This window comes from Balaenoptera acutorostrata, chromosome 13, assembly GCF_949987535.1.
Source record: "Balaenoptera acutorostrata chromosome 13, mBalAcu1.1, whole genome shotgun sequence".
Classification (NCBI taxonomy): domain Eukaryota; kingdom Metazoa; phylum Chordata; class Mammalia; order Artiodactyla; family Balaenopteridae; genus Balaenoptera; species Balaenoptera acutorostrata.
Genome location: NC_080076.1, coordinates 82389431 through 82413745, shown reverse-complemented (window position 1 = coordinate 82413745; position 24315 = coordinate 82389431). Strand labels below are relative to the sequence as shown.

Below are 24315 nucleotides of genomic sequence, written 5' to 3'. Positions count from 1 at the left end.
CCCAGGAACCTGCTGAGATCCCGGGCCTGATCCTCTGCCCACGGAGGTGCCCTCCAGCCACACGGGTCCTGAGGGAGTGGGAGGGAGGGGAGGGGGAGCAAAAGTAAAGGCCAGACCTCTGGGACCAGCACCCCTGAGGGGCGACTCAGGGAGGGGAGGAGTTCCTACACCCAGTAGGACCCACCCACGGTTAGGGGTCCAGCGACCGGGGAGACCCTGGGGGAGACGGTGGGGGAGGGGCGCGAAGGAACGGAAGGGAACGGGGCCAGCGCTTTCCCTGTCCTCTCAGGCACCGGGGAGCCTGCTGGGCTCCAGGTCCTAATCCCCTGCCCTCGGGGCCTCCCTCTTGCTGCGCAGAGCCCAAGCCCCGCCCCACAACCCCACCCAGGGCCCCACCCCTACACTGGGGGACCCCCTCCAATGCCCTGGGCCTAAACCCCACCCACACACCCTCCCGCAGGGCTCTACCTCCAAACTCTGAACTCCACTCTCCAGAGGCCCTCCTTTCCACGTGCAGCCTCACCCCTTGCGCCAGTCCTAAGCAGAAGCCCTGCCCCATGCTTGACCGTAGCCATGCCTAGGCCCTGTCCCACGCCCAAAGTCACCCGCCCACTCGCCTAGGTCCCGCCCCACCCTAAACCCCACCCCTGCCCAAGTTCCACCCCCGCCTAAACTCCGCTCCCATAGGCAAGACTTTTTTTTTTTTTTTCTTTTCTCCTCTTTTAGACTGGGGTTCTGTTTTACCTTGTTGATTCACTGTTGTTGATTCTTTTATATTTTTATTTTTCTTAATAAAGCTTTTATTTTTCTAATTTTATTTTATTCTTTATACTTTGTTATTGTTCTCTCCTTTTGGCTTGTTCCCCTCCTCCCCTTTTTTTTTCTTTTTCCTGCTGTGGTTTTATTTTACTTTGCTGCGGTTGCTTCAATTATAGTTTTATTTTGCCTACTATATTTTTTATCTTTCCAATTTTATTTTGTTTTTCATTCTTTGATATTGTACTGCTCCTTTTTGTCTTTCTTTTTTTTTTTTAACCACGCCACAAAGCTTGTGAGATCTTGGTTCCCAGGCTGGAGGTCAGGCCCAGGCTCCTATGGTGTGGGCTCTGAGTCCAAACCGCTGGACTAACAGAGAACCTCAGACCCCAGGGAATATTAATCAGAGTGAGGCCTCCTGGAGGTGCTCATCTCAGCACCAAGAGCTGGCTCTATCCAACGTCCTGCAAACTCCAGTGCTGGACGTCTCAGGCCAAACAGCCAGTAAGATAGGAATACAGCACCACCGATCAAAAAGAGAGAAAAAAAAAAAATGAAACGACAGAAAAATATGTTACAGATGAAGGAGCAAGGTAAAAACCTACAAGACTAAATAAATGAAGATGAAATAGGCAACCTACCTGAAAAAGAATTCAGAGTAATGATAGTAAAGATGATCCAAAATCTCGGAAACAGAATGGAGAAAATATAACAAAAACACTTAACAAGGATCTAGAACAACTAAACAGCAAACAAACAGTGATAAACAATGCATTTACTGAAATTAAAAATACTCTAGAAGGACTCAATAGAAGAATAACTGAGGCAGAAGAACGGATAAGTAAGCTAGAAGATAAAATGGTGGAAATAACTGCCAGAGAGCGGAATAAAGAAAAAAAAAAATGAAAAGAATTGAGGAGTCTCAGAGACCTCTGGGACAATATTAAATGTACCAACAATCAAATTATAGGAGTCCCAGAAGAAGAGAAAAAGAAAGGGACTGAGAAAATAATCGAAGAGATTATAGTCGAAAACTTCCCTAACATGGGAAGGGAAATAGCCAATCAAGTCCAGGAAGCACAGAGAGTCCCATACAGTATAAAACCAAAGAGAAACATGCCAAGACACATATTAATGAAACTATTAAAAATTAAATACAAAGAAAAAATATTAAAAGCAGCAAGGGAAAAGCAACAAATAATATACAAGGGAATCCGTATAAGGTTAACAGCTGATCTTTCAGCAGAAACTCTGCAAGCCAGAAGGGAGTGGAAGGACATATTTAAAGTGATGAAGGAGAAAAACCTACAACCACAATTACTCTACCCAGCAAGGATCTCATTCAGATTTGACAGAGAAATTAAAACCTTTACAGACAAGCAAAAGCTAAGAGAATTCAGCACCACCAAACCAGCTTTACAACAAATGCTAAAGGAACTCTCTAGGCAGGAAACACAAGAGAAGGAAAAGACCTATAATAATAAACCCAAACCATTAAGAAAATGGTAATAGGAACATACATATCGATAATTACCTTAAATGTAAATGGATTTGGGGCTTCCCTGGTGGCGCAGTGGTTGAGAATCTGCCTGCTAATGCAGGAGACACGGGTTCGAGCCCTGGTCTGGGAAGATCCCACATGCCACGGAGCGGCTGGGCCCGTGAGCCACAGCTGCTGAGCCTGCGCGTCTGGAGCCTGTGCCCCGCAACGGGAGGGGCCGCGATAGTGAAAGGCCCGCACACCGCGATGAAGAGCGGTCCCCGCACCGCGATGAAGAGTGGCCCCCACTTGCCGCAACTAGAGAAAGCCCTCGCACGAACCGAAGACCCAGCACAGCCAAAAATAAATAAATTAATTAATTAAATAAATAAATTTAAAAAAAAAGATACTCTAATGTTTAAAAAAAAAAAAAAAAAAAAATGTAAATGGATTAAAAGCTCCAACCAAACGCACAGGCTCGCTGAATGGATGCAGAAACAAGACACCTAAATATGTTGTCTACAAGAGACCCACTTCAGACCTAGGAACATATACAGACTGAAAGTGAGGGGGTGGAAAAAGATATTCCATGCAAAAGGAAATCAAAAGAAAGCTGGAGTAGCAATTCTCATATCAGACAAAATAGACTTTAAAATAAAGACTATTACAAGAGACAAAGAAGAACACTCCATAATGATCAAGGGATCAATCCAAGAAGAAGATATAACAATTGTAAATATTTATGCACCCAACATAGGAGCACCTCAATACATAAGGCAAATGCTAACAGCCATAAAAGGGGAAATCAACAGTAACACAATCATAGTAGGGGACTTTAACACCCCACTTTCACCAATGGACAGATCATCCAAAATGAAAATAAATAAGGAAATACAAGCTTTAAATGATACATTAAACAAGATGGATTGAACTGATATTTATAGGACATTCCATCCAAAAAGAACAGGATAAACTTTCTTCTCAAGTGCTCACGGAACATTCTCCAGGATAGGCCATATCTTGGGTCACAAATCAAGCCTTGGTAAATTTAAGAAAATTGAAATCGTGTCAAGTATCTTTTCTGACCACAACGCTATGAGACTAGATATCAATTACAGGAAAAAGCTGTAAAAAATACAAACACATGGAGGCTAAACAATACGCTACTTAAAAACCAAGAGATCACTGAAGAAATCAAAGAGAAAATCAAAAATTACCTAGAAACAAATGATAATGAAAACACAACAACCCAAAACCTATGGGATGCAGCAAAAACAGTTGTAAGAGGTTAAGTTTATAGCAATACAATCCTACGTCAAGAAACATGCAAAATCTCAAATAAACAACCTAACCTTACACTTAAAGCAATTAGAGAAAGAAGAACAAAAAAACCCAAAGTTAGCAGAAGGAAAGAAATCATAAAGATCAGATCACAAATAAATGAAAAAGAAATGAAGGAAACAATAGCAAAGATCAATAAAACTAAAAGCTGGTTCTTTGAGAAGATAAACAAAATTGATAAACCATTAGCCAGACTCATCAAGAAAAACAAGAAGACTCAAATCAACAGAATTAGAAATGAAAAAGGAGAAGTAACAACTGACACTGCAGAAATACAAAGGATAATGAGACATTACTACAAGCAACTATATGCCAAGAAAATGGACAACCTGGAAGAAATGGACAAATTCTTAGAAAAGCATAACCTTCCAAGACTGAACCAGGAAGAAACAGAAAATATAAACAGATCAATCATAAGCACTGAAATTGAAACTGTGATTAAAAATCTTCCAACAAACAAAAGCCCAGGACCAGATGGCTTCACAGGCGAATTCTAACAAACATTTAGAGAAGAGCTAACACCTATCCTTCTCAAACTCTTCCAAAATACAGCAGAGGGAGGAACACTCCCAAACTCATTCTACGAGGCCATCATCATCCTGAAACCAAAACCAGACAAAGATGTCACAAAGAAAGAAAGCTACAGGCCAATATCACTGATGAACATCGATGCAAAAATCCTCAACAAAATACTAGCAAACAGAATCCAACAGCACATTAAAAGGATCATACACCATCATCAAGTGGGGTTTTTCCCAGGAATGCAAGGATTCTTCAATATACGCAAATCAATCAGTGTGATAAGCCATATTAACAAACTGAAGGATAAAAACCATGTGACCATCTCAAGAGATGCAAAAAGAGCTTTCAACAAAATTCACCACCCATTTATGATAAAAACTCTCCAGAAAGTAGACATAGAGGGAACCTACCTCAACATAATAAAGGCCATATATGACAAACCCACAGCCAACATCATTCTCAATGATGAAAAACCGAAACCATTTCCTCTAAGATCAGGAACAAGACAAGGTTGTCCACTTTCACCACTATCATTCAACATAGCTTTGGAAGTTTTAGCCACAGCAATCAGAGACGAAAAAGAAATAAAAGGAATCCAAACTGGAAAAGTAGAAGTAAAACTGTCACTGTTTGCAGATGACATGATACTATACATAGAGAATCCTAAAGATGCACAGAAATTTCTTGCATTCCTATACATTAATGATGAAAAATCTGAAAGAGAAATTAAGGAAACAGTCCCATTTACCACTGCAACAAAAAGAATAAAATACCTAGGAATAAACCCACCTAAGGAGACAAAAGACCTGTATGCAGAAAACTGTAAGACACTGATGAAAGAAATTAAAGATGATACAAACAGCTGGAGAGATATACCATGTTCTTGGATTGGAAGAATCAACATTGTGAAAATGACTATACTACCCAAAGCAATCTACAGATTCAATGCAATCCCTATCAAACTACCAATGGCATTTTTCACAGAACTAGAACAAAAAATTTCACCATTTGTATGGAAACACAAAAGACCCTGAATAGCCAAAGCAATCCTGAGAAAGAAAAACGGAGCTGGAGGAATCAGGCTCCCTGACTTCAGACTATACTACAAAGCTACAGTCATCAAGACAGTATGGTACTGGCACAAACACAAATATAGATCAATGGAACAGGATAGAAAGCCCAGAGATAAACCCACGCACATATGGTCACCTTATCTTTGATAAAGGAGGCAAGAATATACAATGGAGAAAAGACAGCCTCTTCAGTAAGTGGTGCTGGGAAAACTGGACAGCTACATGTAAAAGAATGAAATCAGAACACTTCCTAACACCATACACAAAAATAAACTCAAAATGGATTAAAGACCTAAATGTAAGGCCAGACACTATCAAACTCTTAGAGGAAAACATAGGCAGAACACTCTACGACATAAATCACAGCAAAATCGTTTTTAATCCACCTCCTAGAGAAATGGAAATAAAAACAAAAATAAACAAATGGGACCTAATGAAACTCAAAAGCTTTTGCACAGCAAAGGAAACCATAAACAAGACGAAAAGACAACCCTCAGAATGGGAGAAAATATTTACAAACAAAGCAACTGACAAAGGATTAATCGCCAAAATTTACAAGCAGTTCATGCAGCTCAATATCAAAAAAACAAACAACCCAATCCAAAAATGGGCGGAAGACCTAAATAGACATTTCTCCAAAGAAGATATACAGATTGCCAACAAACACATGAAAAGATGCTCAACATCACTAACCATTAGAGAAATGCAAATCAAAACTACAGTGAGGTATCACCTCACACCAGTTAGAATGGCCATCATCAAAAAATCTACAAACAATAAATGCTGGAGAGGGTGTGGAAAAAAGGGAACCCTCTTGCACTGTTGGTGGGAATGTAAATTGATACAGCCACTATGGAGCACAGTATGGAGGTTCCTTAAAAAACTAAAAGTAGAACTACCATATGACCCAGCAATCCCACTACTGGGCATATACCCTGAGAAAACCATAATTCAAAAAGAGTCATGTACCACAATGTTCATTGCAGCACTATTTACAATAGCCAGGACATGGAAGCAACCTAAGTGTCCATCATCGGATGAATGGATAAAGAAGATGTGGCACATATATACAATGGAATATTACTCAGCCATAAAAAGAAATGAAATGGAGGTATTTGTAATGAGGTGGATGGAGTTAGAGTCTGTCATACAGAGTGAAGTAAGTCAGAAAGAGAAAAACAAATACAGTATGCTAACACATATATATGGAATCTAAGGGGAAAAAAAAAATGGTCATGAAGAACCTAGTGGCAAGATGGGAATAAAGACACAGACCTAGTAAAGAATGGACTTGAGGATATGGGGAGGGGGAGGGGTGAGATGTGACAGGGTGAGAGAGTGTCATGGTCATATATACACTACCAAATGTAAAATAGATAGCTAGTGGGAAGCAGCCGCATAGCACAGGGAGATCAGCTCAGTGCTTTGTGACCACCTGGGGGGGTGGGATGGGGAGGGTGGGAGGGAGAGAGATGCAGGAGGGAGGAGATATGGGAACGTGTGTATATGTGTAGCTGATTCACTTTGTTATAAAGCAGAAACTAACACACCATTGTGAAGCAATTATACTTCAATAAAGATGTTTAAAAAAATAAAAAAAATAAAAAATAAAAAAAATAAAAAGAAAAGGTGGCAGGGTCCAGGTGACTAAACACCTAGGAGAACGCCTAGTCACAGAGCAAACAGTAAATATTTGTTGAAAGAGTAAATGCATGAGGTATTTGTTTTACACATTGTTTTGCCATTTTCTTCCCAATGAAAACTCTGGTGGTCTGAAGGTTTCAAACCGCCTTCAATCTAAACTAGTAACGTTTTAGGATACACCTCCCCCGATTATTTTTCCTGGAACACTCGTGCTGCAGGACGTTGCATGCAACAGGGTACCTCAGTCAAATAAACAACACCTAATAACATCTCAGAAATTCAGTGTACATTAGCATATCAGAGGACCCAGAGTGCTACAATGATGAAACCCGTTGGTCTTAGCTAACACGGCCATTCCCCCAAACTCATCTGACCACAAAATCCTTTCTTCCACAGAACTCCTATTAATTTTAGCACACTGGGGTGCAGTTAAGAGGCGGCAGAGGGGGACATAAGCCCTCATCCCAGTCTACAGGGGCACCACAAGTTCTAGTACGGTGACAGCAGCATGGAGCGAGAAGGGGGGCCACTACCAGAAGAACACGTTTTGGGGAAACACTGCCTTCAGAGAGCTAAAAAGCCGTATCGATCCAAGACTCCTGACAACTTCTAAATGCTCCTCCACCTTTAGTTAAGCAGCAGCCATGCTCTGAAATAACAACTATAGACAGCCCCAGCCCTCTTTCCAAATGGTTCTTTTGAGATTCTAACGAGTAATCTGTGTTTACCAAGAACATACCATCTTTTATCATAGTACAGTTTGCCATCTTCTATCCGCGCTTCAAACCTCTGGGCTGGAGACTCTGCAGGTGTGGCGGGCAAGTGTTCGGGAGAGGACGGGGATGCTGGAGGAACCAAAGAGATATTTCAGTGACGAAGCGGGGCATGAGCACGCGAGTCCACCAGCTAACATGCTTTCACTGAAATGCTATTAAAAAGGGGGAAACGATCATGATCAAGTCCTTACAGTTTTAATAAATGGGAATTCAACAAAATTCTTGTACATCACATCTAACTTAATCCTTAAAGCAACTCTGTGAGGAAGGCAAGGCAAAGAGTAACCTCACCACACAGAAGGGAAACTGAAACCTGAGGCTCGGGCAGGCTAAGGGGTTTGCCCAAGGTGACTCAGAGCAGGTCTATAACAACACTGATCATCAGAAGCTCCAATGGCAAGAACTAGAAAAATCTCTTTAAATTTATAAAGATGAAATCACTTCTAGAAATATTTATTACAAGGCAGAGCAGGTTACCGGGCATGTATGGAGTCAAGCTAACACATTGCTGATAACCGCAGTGGGTTCAAATCATCTAAATTCACACACTCACAAAACCCCCTCCCCACCAGGCCTTCAGAAACTCAGGACGTCTCTGTGGACCATGGCAGCTCTCAGGAGGGAATTATCTAGAGTGAAAAGAATCTTGTTTTCTTTCACAAGACTTGGCTGGTAGAGGGATGTGTAAGTAATCACAGTGCTTAAAACCAAAAAAAAAAAAAAAAAAAAACCCTTGTCAGTTCAGAATTCTATTTTGCAGCCTAGCAATGACCCTTAAGCGCTGCTCTGAATGGAAGCACCCTGAACACTGGGCCGGTCTCTTCTGTAAGCTGGGACTGGGAGAAGCCCGAGAGGCCGTTACCGGAAGCAGGCTGCGAAAAGCCACTGGATAAGCATGCCTAGTACTGAACTCCACAAAGCAACTCACGCTGCAAAATCCTTCTGGTTTCATTTTCAGAAATGCATGTGTACTTCAATCTTATGCCTGATGCCTACACAGAAGGAAATGTCTCTCTTAAAATAAATCCTAAGGAAAAGACAAAGTAACTTTAACATAGCGGAATTAAAAAAAAATAAATCAGGGGAGGGTACACACGAGGTCCACTCCAGTTTTCATGATGACTGCTCTTAGGCAAATGATGAACGTTTTGTTTTTGAAAACTGCAACAACTCCCTGTCAGGTATTCACATGCTTTTCCAACAATATGATAAAAAGATTGCACGAATGCCAGTAACATCGTGCACTTACCTGGTCTCTTGGGCGACTTCAGCTGTAAGAAGAACAACAAAAAAATCTTAGAGAAAATCATTTCAGACACAACTTAAGGTGTCAAAGGTGTCAAAGTGATTTAACAAGTAACAATGTGAACAAAATAAAGCAGAAAACCCACATCAAGGGCTTCCCTGGTGGCGCAGTGGTTGAGAGTCTGCCTGCTAATGCAGGGGACACGGGTTCGAGCCCTGGTCTGGGAAGATCCCACATGCCAAGGAGCAACTGGGCCCGTGAGCCACAAGTACTGAGCCTGCGCATCTGGAGCTTGTGCTCCGCAACAAGAGAGGCCGCAATAGTGAGAGGCCCGCGCACCGCGATGAAGAGTGGCCCTCGCTTGCCGCAACTAGAGAAAGCCCTCGCACAGAAACGAAGACCCAACACAGCCACAAATAAATAAATAAATAAATAAATAATAAAAATAAAGGAATTCCTTTAAAAAAAAAGTCTTTAAAAAAGAAAACCCACATCAAGCCTAAGCTTTCAAATGAATCAAAAAAATCAAACTGTACCTTATTTAATGTTCTCAGATCCTCCATGATCTGTTCATCTGTTAACAAATAGTTTAGCTGGGGTGTTCAGAGTTAAAGGAATGTGTCTGAAAAGGATGGTTTCCAAGCAAATAAACAAAATGGTGCCAGCGTGTGAGAATGCACACGTGAGCGTTGGTTCCACCACGCTTCCGCAGTTTGCCTCTTGGAATTTCGTGATCCTCCTACTAAACGTCATGGAGCCAGGTATCTAAACGAATTCACATCCCCCGCATCTTACAAACTTCTGTGGTAAGAAGGTGAAATGAGACTCCATAGCTAACCACAACAACAGCGAGAGCCCAGGCCACAGTAAAGAACTTCATCCTCAATTTGTGAAGTGCTTTTGTTCCAAAGATCTGAGACTTCCACACAGGAACAGGATTAATCTTGCCTAACAGCTTCAATTCTCAGTTGGTAAGATGAAGGGAACGTGAAGTTTATGCCCCTTCCTCGTGGCAGACAAATAACAAAACCATTTTGTACAAATGGCTATTTATTATCTCCTCGAGAGGCTGGAAACAACACTCCCTCATGTGTCCCCTTCCCATTCCCACTGTTATGATTAAAGGGGCTTCTTGATGTCCGACTGAAATCTTTTGCTTTAATTAAACAACAGTTTGCAATCCACTGTTTGGGGGATATAGCTGACTGAAGTACGAAAGGCAAGTATTACCGTCCTCACTTCACAGGTGGGAAAATCTAAGGCACGTTGAATCTCCCAGTGAGTGTTAAAACCAGCACAGAGTCCCTTTCCAAATAACTGCTGTCTATAAATTCCTCCCACTCAAAGCAGTAACAATTGAGGACTCCAATCATAAAATGGCCATCCCCTATCTCCTGGATAAATACATGTGCTTTCCAACCAAACATGACAATTTCTGAAGGACAACGGCCACGTGTATTCTATCAAATGGAAAAGTAAAGGATTCAACAGTCTAAAGGAAAAAAAGTGATTAAGGCTTGATGCAATGGATATCAGGAGCAGGTTTTCGCCTCTTGTCTGGGATGGGGACAGGATCATTTGGTCGCCTCCGCAACTTTCTGGTCATGATGGGTTTCACTTCCATAGAATCTGTGGCAAGAATGGAATGGGTAAATCTATCCAACTCCAACCTGAAGTCAGCAAGAATTCGCAGCGTAAGAGTATCAGCCCCAGAGCCACCCAATCAGAAATGTTTTATCGGGGACGTCTGGTCCACACGTGGCCCGAGTCAGACACCGTATCACACTTTCGAGGGGTCTGTGCTCAGGAGACTCAGACCTGCTGACCTAAGAGCACAACCCTCTCAGAGACACAGCCCCGTCCTGCAGCCTCCCACTGCAGCCACGGCTGGCATCTCTCCGGCTCCCTGGAAACTAGAAATTTTCCTCTCCCTCCCTCAAATCAAGAGGCCATAGAGCAGTAGCCTCTTGGGACAGGAAGGAACCTTTGGGTCAGCTCAGCTGACTAATTCCCGCTGTTCCCGCAGAGGGTGGGTAAACCAGAGCCCACCGGCATAAAAGGCCCTTTGAGAGGCCTCTGGCCTCAGGCCCAACATTTTTACTTGAGATTTACAAACCTGGGCTCTTTTCATTTTACTTTATAACCTTTTGTGACTACTTGACTATCCAGACTGATACCCGGAGGGCTCCTGAGAAAGGCCTCCTTTTCTCCTCCTTGACTCACCCCCTCACTGCACACTCTCTCCCCCCGCCGTGGCCACACAGATCTCTCCTTCTCTCCTGCTCTGCCTCCTTGGCGTTCTTCTTGCTGGCCTGCTCCTTAGACACTGGGGCTCTGCGGGGTCCAGTCAGTTCTCAGCCTGGATCCCGGTGAATCTCCCGTCACCAGCCCCAGCCCCACCCACCCTGCTGCATGGCATCCCACACCCCACGACGTCACACATTCTTCTCCAGGTTCCACATGAACCCACTTCTCCCCCATGTCTCAGGCCCCAAGGCCATCTCCCCAACGACCCACCCTTCCCGGCCGGAGCCAACTGCCATCTGCGACTTGTCTTCCTTCACCCACACGTCAGATCCACCAGATAATGGCAGTTCTGCCTTTGAACCGCCCTCAACTCCATCTCCTCATCATACCCTTGTCTCCCTCAAAGGGATCTTCCTAAGACACAAACCGGATCATTTAGCACATCACTCTTCCTAGGAAACGTTTCAATGGCTCGCCATTGGCTACAGAATAAAGGCCGTGTCTCCCTTCCAGTCTCCCTCCCTTCTCCTTCCTTCACACAGAGCCTGGGAGCAAGCTTTCAGCTATTCTGTTACCCAAAGGCGCCTTGCTTTTTATGCCTTCAAGCCTCTGTGTGCTGTCCTCTGCCTACCCTCCTCTTTTCTGCCCAGAAACTCCTACACAACATCCTTTGAGAGCCAGCTCAACACTCCCCCTGCTGTGATGGCTTCCACAGAGTCACGCCACCTTCCCAGTAACCAGAGCATCTGTACAAACCCCTACCACTAACCGCCAGCGTCTGGGACATTCCCCCAGCAGACGCATGGATTCCACCCCATCGCTGAGCAATAGTTCTGGCGCACGGGAAGGGCTGGCTGCACGGGGTTTCCTGCAGAACTAGATGAGGTCAAGTCTGATGATGAGATGCAGTTAATTCATGACTACACATCCTATGTGCAGAGCAGACAGGACAGCCTTAGGGAATTCAACGTAGCCCGTCCACCACAGCAACTCCTGAGACCCGAGAGGCCTTGGTTTGTGCGAACAAAGTCAAAAGACATTTCTGCGTGTTGCTCTTAAGAGAAATGGGCAATACTGACTTTTCTCCCCTAGGAATGGAGGTAAAGTGATCAGAACCAGTGACCTAATGAACATTCATAAAGGTGTATTCAGAAGTTGGGACGGAAGGAAGGAGGACAAACACGCACCCACCCCTGGGAAAGGGGGGGGGCCTTCTCCCAAAAAGACACCTCTTACCCTATGCTGAGATGCCACCCTTCTCCAGTTTCTTACTGGCCGGTTGGGTGGTTATCCCTGCGGCAGCTGTGTGACGTAAGGCAGGCTGCGTAAATACCCTTACGTCTCAAGTTTCCTCATCCATAAACTGGAAATATCAGTAACACTTCCCTCGCAGGGTGCTGTGAAGATTACATGACATGATACATGTGAAGCCCTCAACATAGTGCCTGGCATAATGAGAGTTCAATCAATGCTAGTTTTTATTATCATGTTCTTGGCCAGGAAAAAAATCACACAAAGATCTTTTTGAAAAGTCAAGGCACAAATAGCTGAAACAGAAGTTATATACTTGAAGGAAAGTGATGTCAACAGTGAGGCTTTGCAACATTCAGACCTAATTTGGAAGACCAAAGAGCACCAGAGAAAAGGCACCAAAGACAACAGCCAAGTGTGCCCTACCCTCCAGGGGTGGGAGATGCATGATGGAAGCAAGCAAAGGTAGAGCTGAAAGGATCTGGGAATAAGCCGGTCTGACCATGGCCAAAAAACTCAGAAAAAAATAACTCCATCACTCACAAAGCAGAAAACATAATCGAATTCTCCGTATGAGACGGTGAAAATCAATCCACATTATTGGCCTAGTCACGGTAATAAGCTAATCAGTTTACCCAAAAGACTACTTCAGCACAAGGAAGGTGCTCTGAAGAAGCCGCTAAAATTAATTAGCACGTCCCCATCACCAGCCAGGAGAGTGAGTGAGGAGGGAGCAGTCCTGGCCAGGGGTCCAGGTGGAGGATGTGATTCGAGGGGAAGAGCAACATGTAAGTATCACAGCCCGGAACTACACAGTAAGATTACCTACTTAACTCACTTTGTTCCAATCCCAGCCAGGTATGCATGGTCAGCTTCTACAGACGATTTTTTCATAGAAAGATGGGATGTGCTGACCACCTGGGTCTGAGTGGGCCTGGAAATCCTATTTCTCACCAGAAGAAACAGGCTGGCAGGCTGGGTTTGTTTGTTTGTTTATTTATTTATTTTTAACATCTTTATTGGAGTATAATTGCTTTACAATGGTGTGTTAGTTTCTGCTTTATAACAAAGTGAATCAGCTATACATATACATATATCCCCATATCTCCTCCCTCTTGCGTCTCCCTCCCACCCTCCCTAGCCCACCCCTCTAGGTGGTCACAAAGCACCGAGCTGATCTCCCTGAGCTATGCGGCTGCTTCCCACTAGCTAGCTATTTTACATTTGGTAGTGTATATATGTCCATGCCACTCTCTCACTTCATCCCAGCTTACCCTTCCCACTCCCCATGTCCTCAAGTCCATTCTCTATGTGTGTCTTTATTCCTGTCCTGCCCCCTAGGTTCTTCAGAACTTTTTATTTTATTTTTTTAAGATTCCATATATATGTCTTAGCATACGGTATTTGTTTTTCTGACTTCCTTCATTCTGTATGACAGACTCTAGGTCCATCCACCTCACTACAAATAACTCAATTTCATTTCTTTTTTATGGCTGAGTAATATTCCATTGTATATATGTCAAGCTGGGTTTATTAACATCAGTCTTCTGGGAGTTTGGCCAGGAGGAGTCCCAGGGGCTCAATCTAGGTGCACTGACAAAAACCAAACTTCTGGAACTGAAACTCAGACCTTGGAGTGTGGCCACCCTGGAGAAGGCACTCCAGCAGGAAATAGCTTCCTCTCAGACACCGTGCACCAAGCACAAAGCATCTCCAACTGGCTTCAACCAGAAAGCCTCCCTAAACCAGAGGCCTATTTGTAGGTTTGCTTCCTGTGAATAAGTAGGGATAAAATTTGCAGAATCTAACTGAACCTCCAACAATTAAACCAGAGGCAGGGGAGCATCCGTGACAGAAAACACCAAGCAAGCGGTGAGACCAGGTGCACAACTCCCCTCCACACCCCTGGGTACATGTGGCCTTGAATCGTGTAAACCCTACTGGTCTGCTCTCCAGACGGGCCTGCCGGCTAAGAAATGCGAGCGCAGGATGAGGCAGTGCTAAGCCACAGCCCTATGGAGACATAGTCCTGATAATACTAATTACCTGCAATTAACACACAACTATGGGGTACTGGCTGGCCTTTGGCTTTGCACTTCTCAAGGCAGAGTCATTCACTCCAATAGCCCACCCGCTTACAGGGCACAGATGCAGTAAAAGCTTCACTTTAACTTCACTTTAACACACTTGCACCATGAAAACAAACTCATACTTGTTTAGCTACTGAAAAAACAAAAATTAGTTGCATGGATTCAAAGGAACATCCTTTTAAGCAGGAATGTGACAGAAAAGCCTCGGTAGAGTCGACACTGCAGCAGATGGGCAATTACCCCCAAACCAGGGGCAGCGAGCCACGGGGCTGGACTGAAGGCCCGGACCAAACCCCAAGACACCCCTCTCTAATGGCAACATCACAAATCCAGGCTGCATGGTGACCACAAACAGGGGCCTGAAGTCGGGGGGGGGGGGGTGAGGGGGAGGGGGTGGATAAAAATCAAGGTTAGGTCAGCGGTGGCCAAACCAGGGTAGGAACGAAGGGACCAATTTCCATTAGGCCACAGCTGCCCGTAACACAGGGGTGCATTTCAAGAGTGAACTGATCAAGGCCCACCGCTCTGCATCCTCAGCCCCGTTCAATGGCCTGGACTCCACAACAGCATCATCAAGAAAGAGCGTCTCGGGGACAAGCCCACCCCACCCCAAATCCAGGTCCCCTCTTCCATCCTCCCTCCCCTGACATTTGTGCGGGGCCTCTTCTCCTCGCCTTGACTTCCCTGCTCACGGGCACGTGTTCCAGTGAATCTGCTCCCGGATCACTACAACAACATGTGCCTCTTAAAGTTTTACAATCAGTGAAAACCAGCCTGACACATCTTTACCTTCATTTATTTAGGATCCCCCTCTCTCAAAACTACCTCACACTGGGGAAAGCACAGAAACCGTGTCAGTCTTGTAACTATGAGGACATAAGCTCCTCGAGGACAGAGACCTCCCTATCAACCTCATTCTGTGAAGCACTTGGACCACAGGAGTCCACGGGATTTAGAGTCGGTATAATGCGGTGGTTAAGAGAACATGCTTGGGGCCCGAGGCTGGCTTACGCACCACCTCACTGGGGCACTCGGAGCAAACGGCTCCGTTCCTGCACGCCTGCCCCGCCAAGTCGTCACAGGAGTCTCAGGAGCTGAATGAGGTCACAGCTTCCCCGGCCCTTAGTGCCCAATCTGCGTGCCAGCCACTCGGGGCACCAGCTCCTCTCACCTCTACACCAAACCTCCACAGCGGGTTCTATCGTGTCCTTGCCAAATGACAAAACTCCGCCACAGAACCAAGTTCACATCTGGGCTGTGATTCATCCACATCTGTCAGCCTTCAGCAGCAGCTGTAGTATTTTTATATTATACCTGGCTCGATGTAAACACTCAGAGCTTCTGTTTGATATTATCATTACTCATGCCTCCCGCTATGAATCCAGTAACATCTTCTTTTTTTTTTTTTTTTTTAACTATTTATTTATTTATTTATTTTTGGCTGCGTTGGGTCTTCATTGCTCCGCCTGGGCTTTTCTCTAGTTGCGGCAAGCGGGGGCTACTGTTCGTTGCGGTGAGCGGGCTTCTCATCGCGGTGGCTTCTCTTGTTGCGGAGCACGGGCTCTAGGCACGCGGGCTTCAGTAGTTGTGGCTCGTGGGCTTTAGAGCACAGGCTCAGTAGCTCTCCCACGTGGCGCGTGGGGTTCATTGCTCCACGGCATGTGGGATCTTCCTGGACCAGGGCTCGAACCCGTGTCCCCTGCACTGGCAGATGGATTCTTAACCACTGAGCCACCAGGGAAGTCCCCTGAATCCAGTATCTTCTAAAGGAACCTCACAGGCTTTACTGAAGTCATGAATAACTTCCACAGGGGCCTGAGGGTTGAAAGATGCCCCTGGTGAGGCAAGAACTTAAAAAAGAAGATGAAGTGGCAGTTAGTGGGCTGTTGGCAGAAAGGAGAAAAGGTGGCTGGCATAAGGTAAGAGGACACATGAACTAAGAATGATAGAGCACCCCATGTTTTCAAGCTCATGAAGCTCTCGTTGATTATTGGGGTTACTGAGAACCCTGGCCTCAACTGCAGAGAAAAGTCACCCTCAGGTAATTCTACCTATAACCTCACTACTCCACGTGTGGTCTGACCAACAGCATCACCAGCCCCTGAGAGGTGGTTAGAAGTGCAGGATCACTGGCTCCACCCCAGACGCCGTGAACCAGAATCTGCATTTTATCAAGACCCCCGGCTGACTCACATACGCATTCAAGGTGGGGGAATCACCGACCTATAATCCATCCCAGTTCCTCTGCCGACAGTACACCTTTCTGCCTGCACAACCCAGCTCTCCCAGGTTCTCCACCAGTGCTTCAGGCGGTGAAGAGAACGTCCCACCAATTCCCACAGATGGCTGGAAAGGCGGAAATCCTGTTTGCACAGAGCAGGTCACTGGGTATGCCCGTTTCCAATGCGTTATCTGGTTTAAGCTTCTCATCGGCCTCGTACTCCACTGTGTTTTTCAAGAGATCCTCATGTTGAACTGGAAAAGGAGATTTTAAGAAGTATGTTTTCTGGGCAGAGCCAGGCAACACTGATACTGGGCATCAATCCACAGAAGTGAATCAGTCACTCGGTGAGAGGAAGGAGACCAGGCCTTTAAGTCGACACCGTAGCAGCACCATCTGCGGAAGCGCTCATTATGCTTCTAGCTCCGGTGCCTTCTCTTTAGACGCTCCATCATGACCTTGGCAGTGCTTTCCATACCAAGGGTACCAAACGGCTTGAGGAAGGACCTCGGTACCTTTAATGCCCATGGCTAGCTTTAAGCACTTCTGTAATCTATTTTACTGCCTCACAAATGACTTCCCTGCATTTATTTGTCTTTTCTACCCTGGCAGGTTTGGTCGCTCAAGTCACTGAGGATGCCTACTGTCCCCGTTACGATTCCAGCTGTAAAACTGCCTGGTCAAACAGCGTCTATCGCTTGTCAATAATGAGGCTGCCAAATCACAGGTGAGGTGATGACAGCCTTCCCCGGGAGCAGCTATAAACTGACAGTATTTCCCACCAGCCTAATGAAGGCTCAGAGCACCTGGTGGCTCTAACGGAGAGCGATGAGGCGTCAATGCCAGCCGGAGCCACCGTCGGAGAAGACGGTGTGCAGGTCAGAAGACAGGCACGCCGACTGGGACCGGACAAGGCACCAATGGGCTTGCAGTTTAATTTAAAAAACGTGTCAACAAGAATAAGACGGTGCTGTTCTGAAGACGTTATTTCAGCATCCATTCTCACCAAAACACATTTCTGAGCCACTGTCAGTGGTCTGCAAGGAATTCATTCCTTTTGCCAAGTCTTTCAATGAGGAAGGTATATCAGAAGAGAGATTTTTCAAGAGTCAGACCCCTACTTTAGACACAACCACATGATCATCGCTGTATCGTGGGGACTGGAGCTAGAAGTTTGTGTCAATGGGAGGGCCATGTTAGCCAACAGCACCAGAAATACCAAAGGGGAAATACAGCTCTTAACTGTTACTTTTAGTTTCAAAGTCAGCCCCAAGGACTTACATAACAACTAGGTATTTCTTAAGGACCCCGACAAAAATCAGACATGCCAGAACTCCAGGACCTTCTGAACATGATTATAAGAGTGAAATTTTGGGGTGTGCCGAAGGCATGTCACTTACATACCCAAGTGACAAACTCACCACTGACGTGCCTTGCAATATTTGCTGATGGAAAGAAATTTTGCCAAGTTCCAAAATAGCTAGTTCAAGCCGATTCCCATCCTGTATCCTTCTCAGCGTTGTTGGTCTACATATGGCAACAGAAGAGGCAGCCCATATTGCCTCTCCCTTAAACTTGCCTACAACCTGCTGAGTTCCCATATGCGGATGACTGAATCCTAGAAGGCCAGGGAGGGACTGGCTCCGAGTCTAACGTAGCTTTCCTGCCTTTACAAGAGAACGGTTCAGTTTAGCTACCCCTGCTGAAACGGTAACAACTCTTTCTGAAATGTTCACAGTAACACCTGGGGCGAAGGGATCTAATAGCACAGATGACACAGCCAAAGCCTCTGTTCTCACACCCGGGTCAAAGGAAGACAATGCCTTTTCCATAATGAAGGTAGAATGAAAAAAACAAAAGTAGAGGGATTCCTACCACCACAGAGGGACCAGGGTAATTTGTGAATATAACCAAGATAGGAATGGCAGCCGACCCAGGAATTACATTAAATAAAGCATAAGCCTGAAGTTGCAGTCACTATTAAAGATCTACCCTTTAATCTACCCAACACCTGTTATGTACAGGGCCCTGTACTAGGCACTTGTATTTCTAACCACAGTCTTGTAAGATAAGATATGATCAGCCCCATTTTATAGAGGGGGAAATTGGCTCAGAGGGGTTAAGTGGCTTGACTAAAGTCACACAGCCAATACAAGATAGAGCTAGAACTCTGACCCACCACGTGAAAGCCCACCCTCCTTTCAGCTCACTCTGCTCTGATGAGGAACCAACAGGAGTCGGCACCGGAGCACTGCCCTTCCCCCAGGGTCCTCCTCGGGTCTCCCAAGACCCTGCTCTGTGGTGCTTTCATACCTCCAGTCAGTTCCATCGTTAGCTTTTCATTTTCAATCATTTTCTTCTTTTCTTCTAGCTCGGCAATCAGGTTCTCTTTCAGCTCAACCTTCTTGTCTTCAAATTCTTTCACTGCCGCCTTCTTTTCTTTGATGTAATTTCTTTCCACTTGTTCAGTCTGAGCAAAAGAGAGACACAGGCTGGGGCTACACGACCCTGGCAGCCAGGGCTCCAACACAAAGCCTGGCTCTGTGCACAAGCACAAAGGAAATACGTTTACTATAAAGAAGAGAAACAGCTGCAGTCAACACACCAACTTTCAGAAACAGGGTGTCTGGGAGCAAGTTTTCCAACGAATGCGTGAAACTGAACCACACTTCTGGTTTTTATGTGCATACCTCACTCATGACTCAGATCTATTTCCTCTCTTCCACATCTTATATTTTATGGGTTGTATGTGAAAACAGAATGTAAGTTTCTCAGAAACAGTAAATAAACCCTTTTGAAGACACAATTTCGAAGGAAAATAGTACATTCCAGATGAAATATCTATACTTAAAATAGTTACAGGATACCAAGTCAAGACGGCCTGAGTCACTCTTTTTTTTTTGACGCTTACAGTAAGATAAAGGCCAATGAGAGGGCAGGATCACTTCTTAGGTGCCTGAACCCCTAGGTACCCAAACCCTGAAATTATACTGAGTAAAATAAATGCGTAAGCATCCATTTTCCAAATCTCACTGTTGCATTAAGAACAAGGGGGCTCCTGTTGGGCTACAGCTGTGGACCCTGTGACCCCCTGGGCTGTGGCCGCGTGTGTCGCATTCACTTCAGTCCTGACACCGTTTCTCATACGCGGCTTTGATAAACTATGACCCCCCCCGCCCCCCCCCCACACACACACCAGCCTCCCAGAAGCAAGCACATTACCCAAGATTCCAGCCCTCATCTCTGCCTGTAGCACCGCACCTCACACACAACCAGCACTCAGACGTCTGCTGAGTGAAAGATCTTAATCCATCTTTCCGACCCAACCAGGGTTTCAGCTTTAAAACGGAGCCAATTCAGAGACCAGGCTGCTTTGAGGACCAGTATAACAAACTATTAGGCCACTGTAATTCAGACATACTCCCAAATGGCTTTAACGTGAGTTAAGCGTCGACAAGAAAGCGGTCAAGTGTGAGTATCCCCTAGCCCCTCTGTGATAAGCAGAAGCTGCCCAACCAACAAACGAATAGATGGAATTTCTGAACTGAGACCAAATGTCCTTCAGTCAAACAGAACACTGACGGAGGCTTCTGGGGGGCTTCCCAGCTGTCTACGTGGTAATGGAAGGAAAGGCCACCGGATCGGTTGGGAGAGCAAGATTCCAGTCTCAGAATGAGCCTGCAAGCCCAGAAGACCCGTGGTACTTACTTCCAGCTGGAGGAAGAGTTCTGAAAGAGATAAAACATGCAATTAGATTCACCAGGCTATGCCACCTTTCTAGACAGTGACGTTAGGATTCATTTAGAAGCAGTAATTGCTTTCTGAAAGCACGGCTGCAAGGAGAAAATGTTTCCGTCAGTAAACCGTTGACATATGTGAAGGGGTAGGATGCGAGAAGCATGCGCGTCTAGTTGAAATCTGACCCTGAACAGAATTCGCTCTGGCAGCTCTGCCCAAGGGTGAAAGCGAGCGGCAGGAACCAAACCACCCTGGAGAAATAAATAAAGTTAGCCCCTCTTTCACTCAGTACACACCCTCAACAGCCCTACAGGGCAGGAGGAAGGAACAATGCAGTTACTCCAGAAGCAGAGGCCACATGGATATTTTTAAAGCCCCTCGCACAGGGCTCTGCGTGGTGAGGAAGGGCATTCCCCGAGCGTTCAGAGGGCAGAGGTCCCGAGCCCTCCTGCGGCTCTGCTCACACCCAGGCCTCCACCTGCAATGTCCTCTGGTCTCCGACCGCAACTCAGAATTTCAGACTACTGCGGCCTCCTCCTTGAGGCCTTTTCCGAGGCCCCTTCGCTCACCAAGCCCCTCTCAGACACCTCAGAGTATCCACTGCCCAGTATCAGCAGCTTACTGAGCACCCACTGCGCGCCAGGAGATCAGCGCCTGTTTACCCAGGAGCTCCCCGACCTCCAGACTCTAAGGTCCTGTGCACACTGAGCATGTGGAACCAAACAGGTCCACGGCTTCTTTTCTGGGTGACATCTGAGCTGCTGCACACGGTCCACAAAGACTGCTGGTGGAGCGGCAACTCCAGGGGGTGCTGTTCCCACCGGACCACGGTCTCCTCTGCAGACCCTATGGATCCATCCCCCCATAAAAGAGCACATATGCACAGTCACACATAAAATCTTGAGAGTTTCAGGAACTCGAGATGAAGCATCTAGACATCCATCAACTGTTGAATGAGAAAATTAATTGAGGAAAATGGACCGGCCACTCACTATTTTCTAACCCCCAGAAATCCTCATCACCTTGGCACCGGGAAGCGTGAGGCACACGAGCCCAGGCGAACCCAGCCCAACACACTCACTCCTGACTGCTGCAGACCCATGCCCGCGTGAATGGGCCACATATCTGAAGTTTGTGCCGTTCGGAGCCATCACCTCTGCACCAGCACGTCAAGCGACACGTAGCACTCGGAGCTGGTGGCGGTTGTTTCAAAGCAGCCAGACGCCAGACACAACAAGAGCAGGCGGATCAGCTCCGCATGGAATGTGCTTTTTGAAGCTCAAGGTGTGACGGATTCAGGAGCCCCTCTGCATTTTCACCTGGGGGCAGGGGTGGCGGGGATGTTTATGAAAGACACCGAGGACAGGACTGAGAGTAGAATTCAGAAAGACAAATCAACAATCACCCTGCAGTTCTCGCTTAAGAGAAATGGCTCACATCAATTTTCTTTCCCTCCTTACATCTCAAACCAGTTCCACGAGATATTAGCAGTGCTCTCTCCAAATGGGGAAACTGAGGCTCCAAGAGCAGACGCGTGCTAAAAGGCTTACACCCTAAGGGATGGGAGGAAGCCCTCAACCTGGGACCTCAGCCTCCACAGCAACCCCCTCCCTGCTGAAAGGGGCTCCAGGAAGGAGGCTGAGGAGTTTAAAGGTGCCTGAGGAGATGCCTCAGGAACTGCGAGTGGTGCGGGGAGAGGGGTGCTGGTCGCCACAGCAGCCCTATCGCCCACCTTCCCTGCACCCCCTACCCTGCAGCTCCTTTTCTGTGCCTTGATGGACATGGGCATCTACTCACTGAAGGAAACAAAGAAGGGTTCCATCCACAGAAAGCTGCAAAGTCAATGGATCAGAAAGTGAAAGGACAGCAGCCTAAGGCCACTCATTGGGGAAGAAGATGAACAGTCCTACATAAGTGCAGCTTTGGAGTCTCTCTTCCCCAAAACTCGCCCCACAATGGGATAGCTGAAACACGTTTTGGAGAATGGCTCTTCTGGCCACATTACGTCCCAATCGATGATCAGCCAAAGGAGGAAAATTTGACGAGGATTTATTTCCAGTTAAGAGAGAGCCTCACCTGCATTTCGTATCCTCTCTTTGTACTGCTGATCTAGTTTTTTCATCCTCTTCTGATATTCCTGTAATGTACCTGATTGAGATTTACAAAATAGTTACTATGAAGCTCAAACTGCTCTACATTTTGGTTTTCTAGCACCGACAGTGAATGTTTTAAATAACATTAGAGTAAAACACACACCATGGAAAGGCACCCTTGAGTAGAGGTAACTTGGTTCCCAAGCAAGATGCACAGCAGAAACCCCAACCAGTGGCTTTCAGACTCTCTAGCAAGTGAGGAGTAGAAGAAAGCTGCACCCATCCACCAGTGACTCTCATCACTCGCTGCTACAGTTTCGGTCTGTGGGCCTCCCTTTCCTGGAAAAAGCTCACTCTCCCTCAGTAAGGTCTAGATCAATGCCATCCAGTAGAACTTGCTGTGCAACGGTGGAAATGGTCTATTTTGCCCTGTCCAGTATGATAGCCCCGAGTCACATGTGGCTATGAGCACGTGAAACGGGGCTAGTGCAAGCCGGGAACTGAATTGTTAATTTTATTTAACTAAATTTAAATAGCCGCGTGTGGCTAGTGACATTACTGGACAGCTCAGTACAGCGTCTGACCAAATGGCTCTTCCCTGAGCAGCTAATTATGAGGGTCCCAATTAGCGTGGGAAGTGTTTTCGGATGACAATGCTTCAGTGAGCTATATATATATTTTTTTTATTATTAATTAATTTATTTATTTTTGGCTGCGTTGGGTCTTCGTTGCTGTGCGCGGGCTTTCTCTAGTTGCGGCAAGCGGGGGCTACTCTTCGTTGAAGTGCGTGGGTTTCGCATTGCGGTGGCTTCTCTTGTTGTGGAGCACAGGCTCAGTAGTTGTGGCTCGTGGGCTCTAGAGCGCAGGCTCAGTAGTTGTGGCTCACGGGCTTAGTTGCTCCGCGGCATGTGGGATCTTCCCGGACCAGGGCTCGAACCCGTGTCCCCTGAATTGGCAGGCGGATTCTTAACCACTGTGCCACCAGGGAAGTCCCCAGTGGGCTATATTAATGGCATCTTTTTCAAAATCCCCCACTCAACCCTGCCGGGCACACCTTACAGACCTGCTAGAGTGGGACATATTTCTTTCTCTAGCAATACTTCCATTACCATGGGAGGAAAAACTAAAACAAAGGTGTGTGATTGCAAGTCACGGGAACATGTTTCACCATGAAGGAGAAACCAGTATAAGATGGGCTGCTCCAAGCAATGGAAGTACCTCGTGGAGCAGTAGTTTCGGTGCCGGGGGCCCCACTGAAGCAAGCCGAAGAGCTGCTGACGGCAGCCACCGACGCCGGGCTGTCACCGGGGGCCCAGCAGTGCTGGTCGCCCCTCACACACAATCTCACCTGCCTCTACTTTCTTCATTTCACAGATTAGAAGACAAATTAAGCAAGAGACAGTGAAGTGCCCAAGGTCAAATTTCTAGAAAGCGGTGCAGGTGGGATTCAAGCCCGCCACAGGAATGGAGAGCCTGGGCTCTTCAGCCAGTGCTGAACTGCCTCTGGCAGCAAACAGCCTTCGACAAGACACAACCCACTTGTAGTTTACAAAGTAAAAAGAGAAAACACGGTGAGAAGGACCCACAGCTCGTTAGCATTCAGTTTAGAAAGAACAGTACAATTATATTTATCCTTGGTAACGCATCTCTCCTAAAAACAGTCAGCTTTAGGCATGGTGGTTTCCAGTTCTTGCTCTGCAGAAGGTCTTAACTGAGACTTCAAAAAAGCCTGAAAATTGCCACTTTACTGACTGCTAAAATCAGCCAGACCAAATTTTAAATCACTCCCACTTCACTGAGAAGTGAAATACACAGATTTCAAAGGTGTGTGATATTA

General features: G+C 46.0%; 1 protein-coding gene across 2 annotated transcripts in view; it reads right to left on the bottom strand.

The window, feature by feature from the left end:
- SUDS3 (SDS3 homolog, SIN3A corepressor complex component) overlaps positions 1-24315 on the bottom strand; it is a 38259-nt gene that overhangs the window by 8889 nt on the left and 5055 nt on the right. The window contains exons 4-10 of one of the 2 annotated variants that reach the window (XM_057526937.1): positions 22462-22533; positions 20356-20375; positions 18961-19117; positions 10372-10467; positions 9375-9436; positions 8842-8863; positions 7556-7661 (exon numbers count right to left, since the gene is read on the bottom strand). In XM_057526937.1, the coding sequence (XP_057382920.1) occupies positions 7556-7661; positions 8842-8863; positions 9375-9436; positions 10372-10467; positions 18961-19117; positions 20356-20375; positions 22462-22533 (535 nt within the window). The remainder of the gene's footprint in view (positions 1-7555; positions 7662-8841; positions 8864-9374; positions 9437-10371; positions 10468-18960; positions 19118-20355; positions 20376-22461; positions 22534-24315) is intronic. The other variant, XM_057526938.1, reaches the window with a different exon arrangement.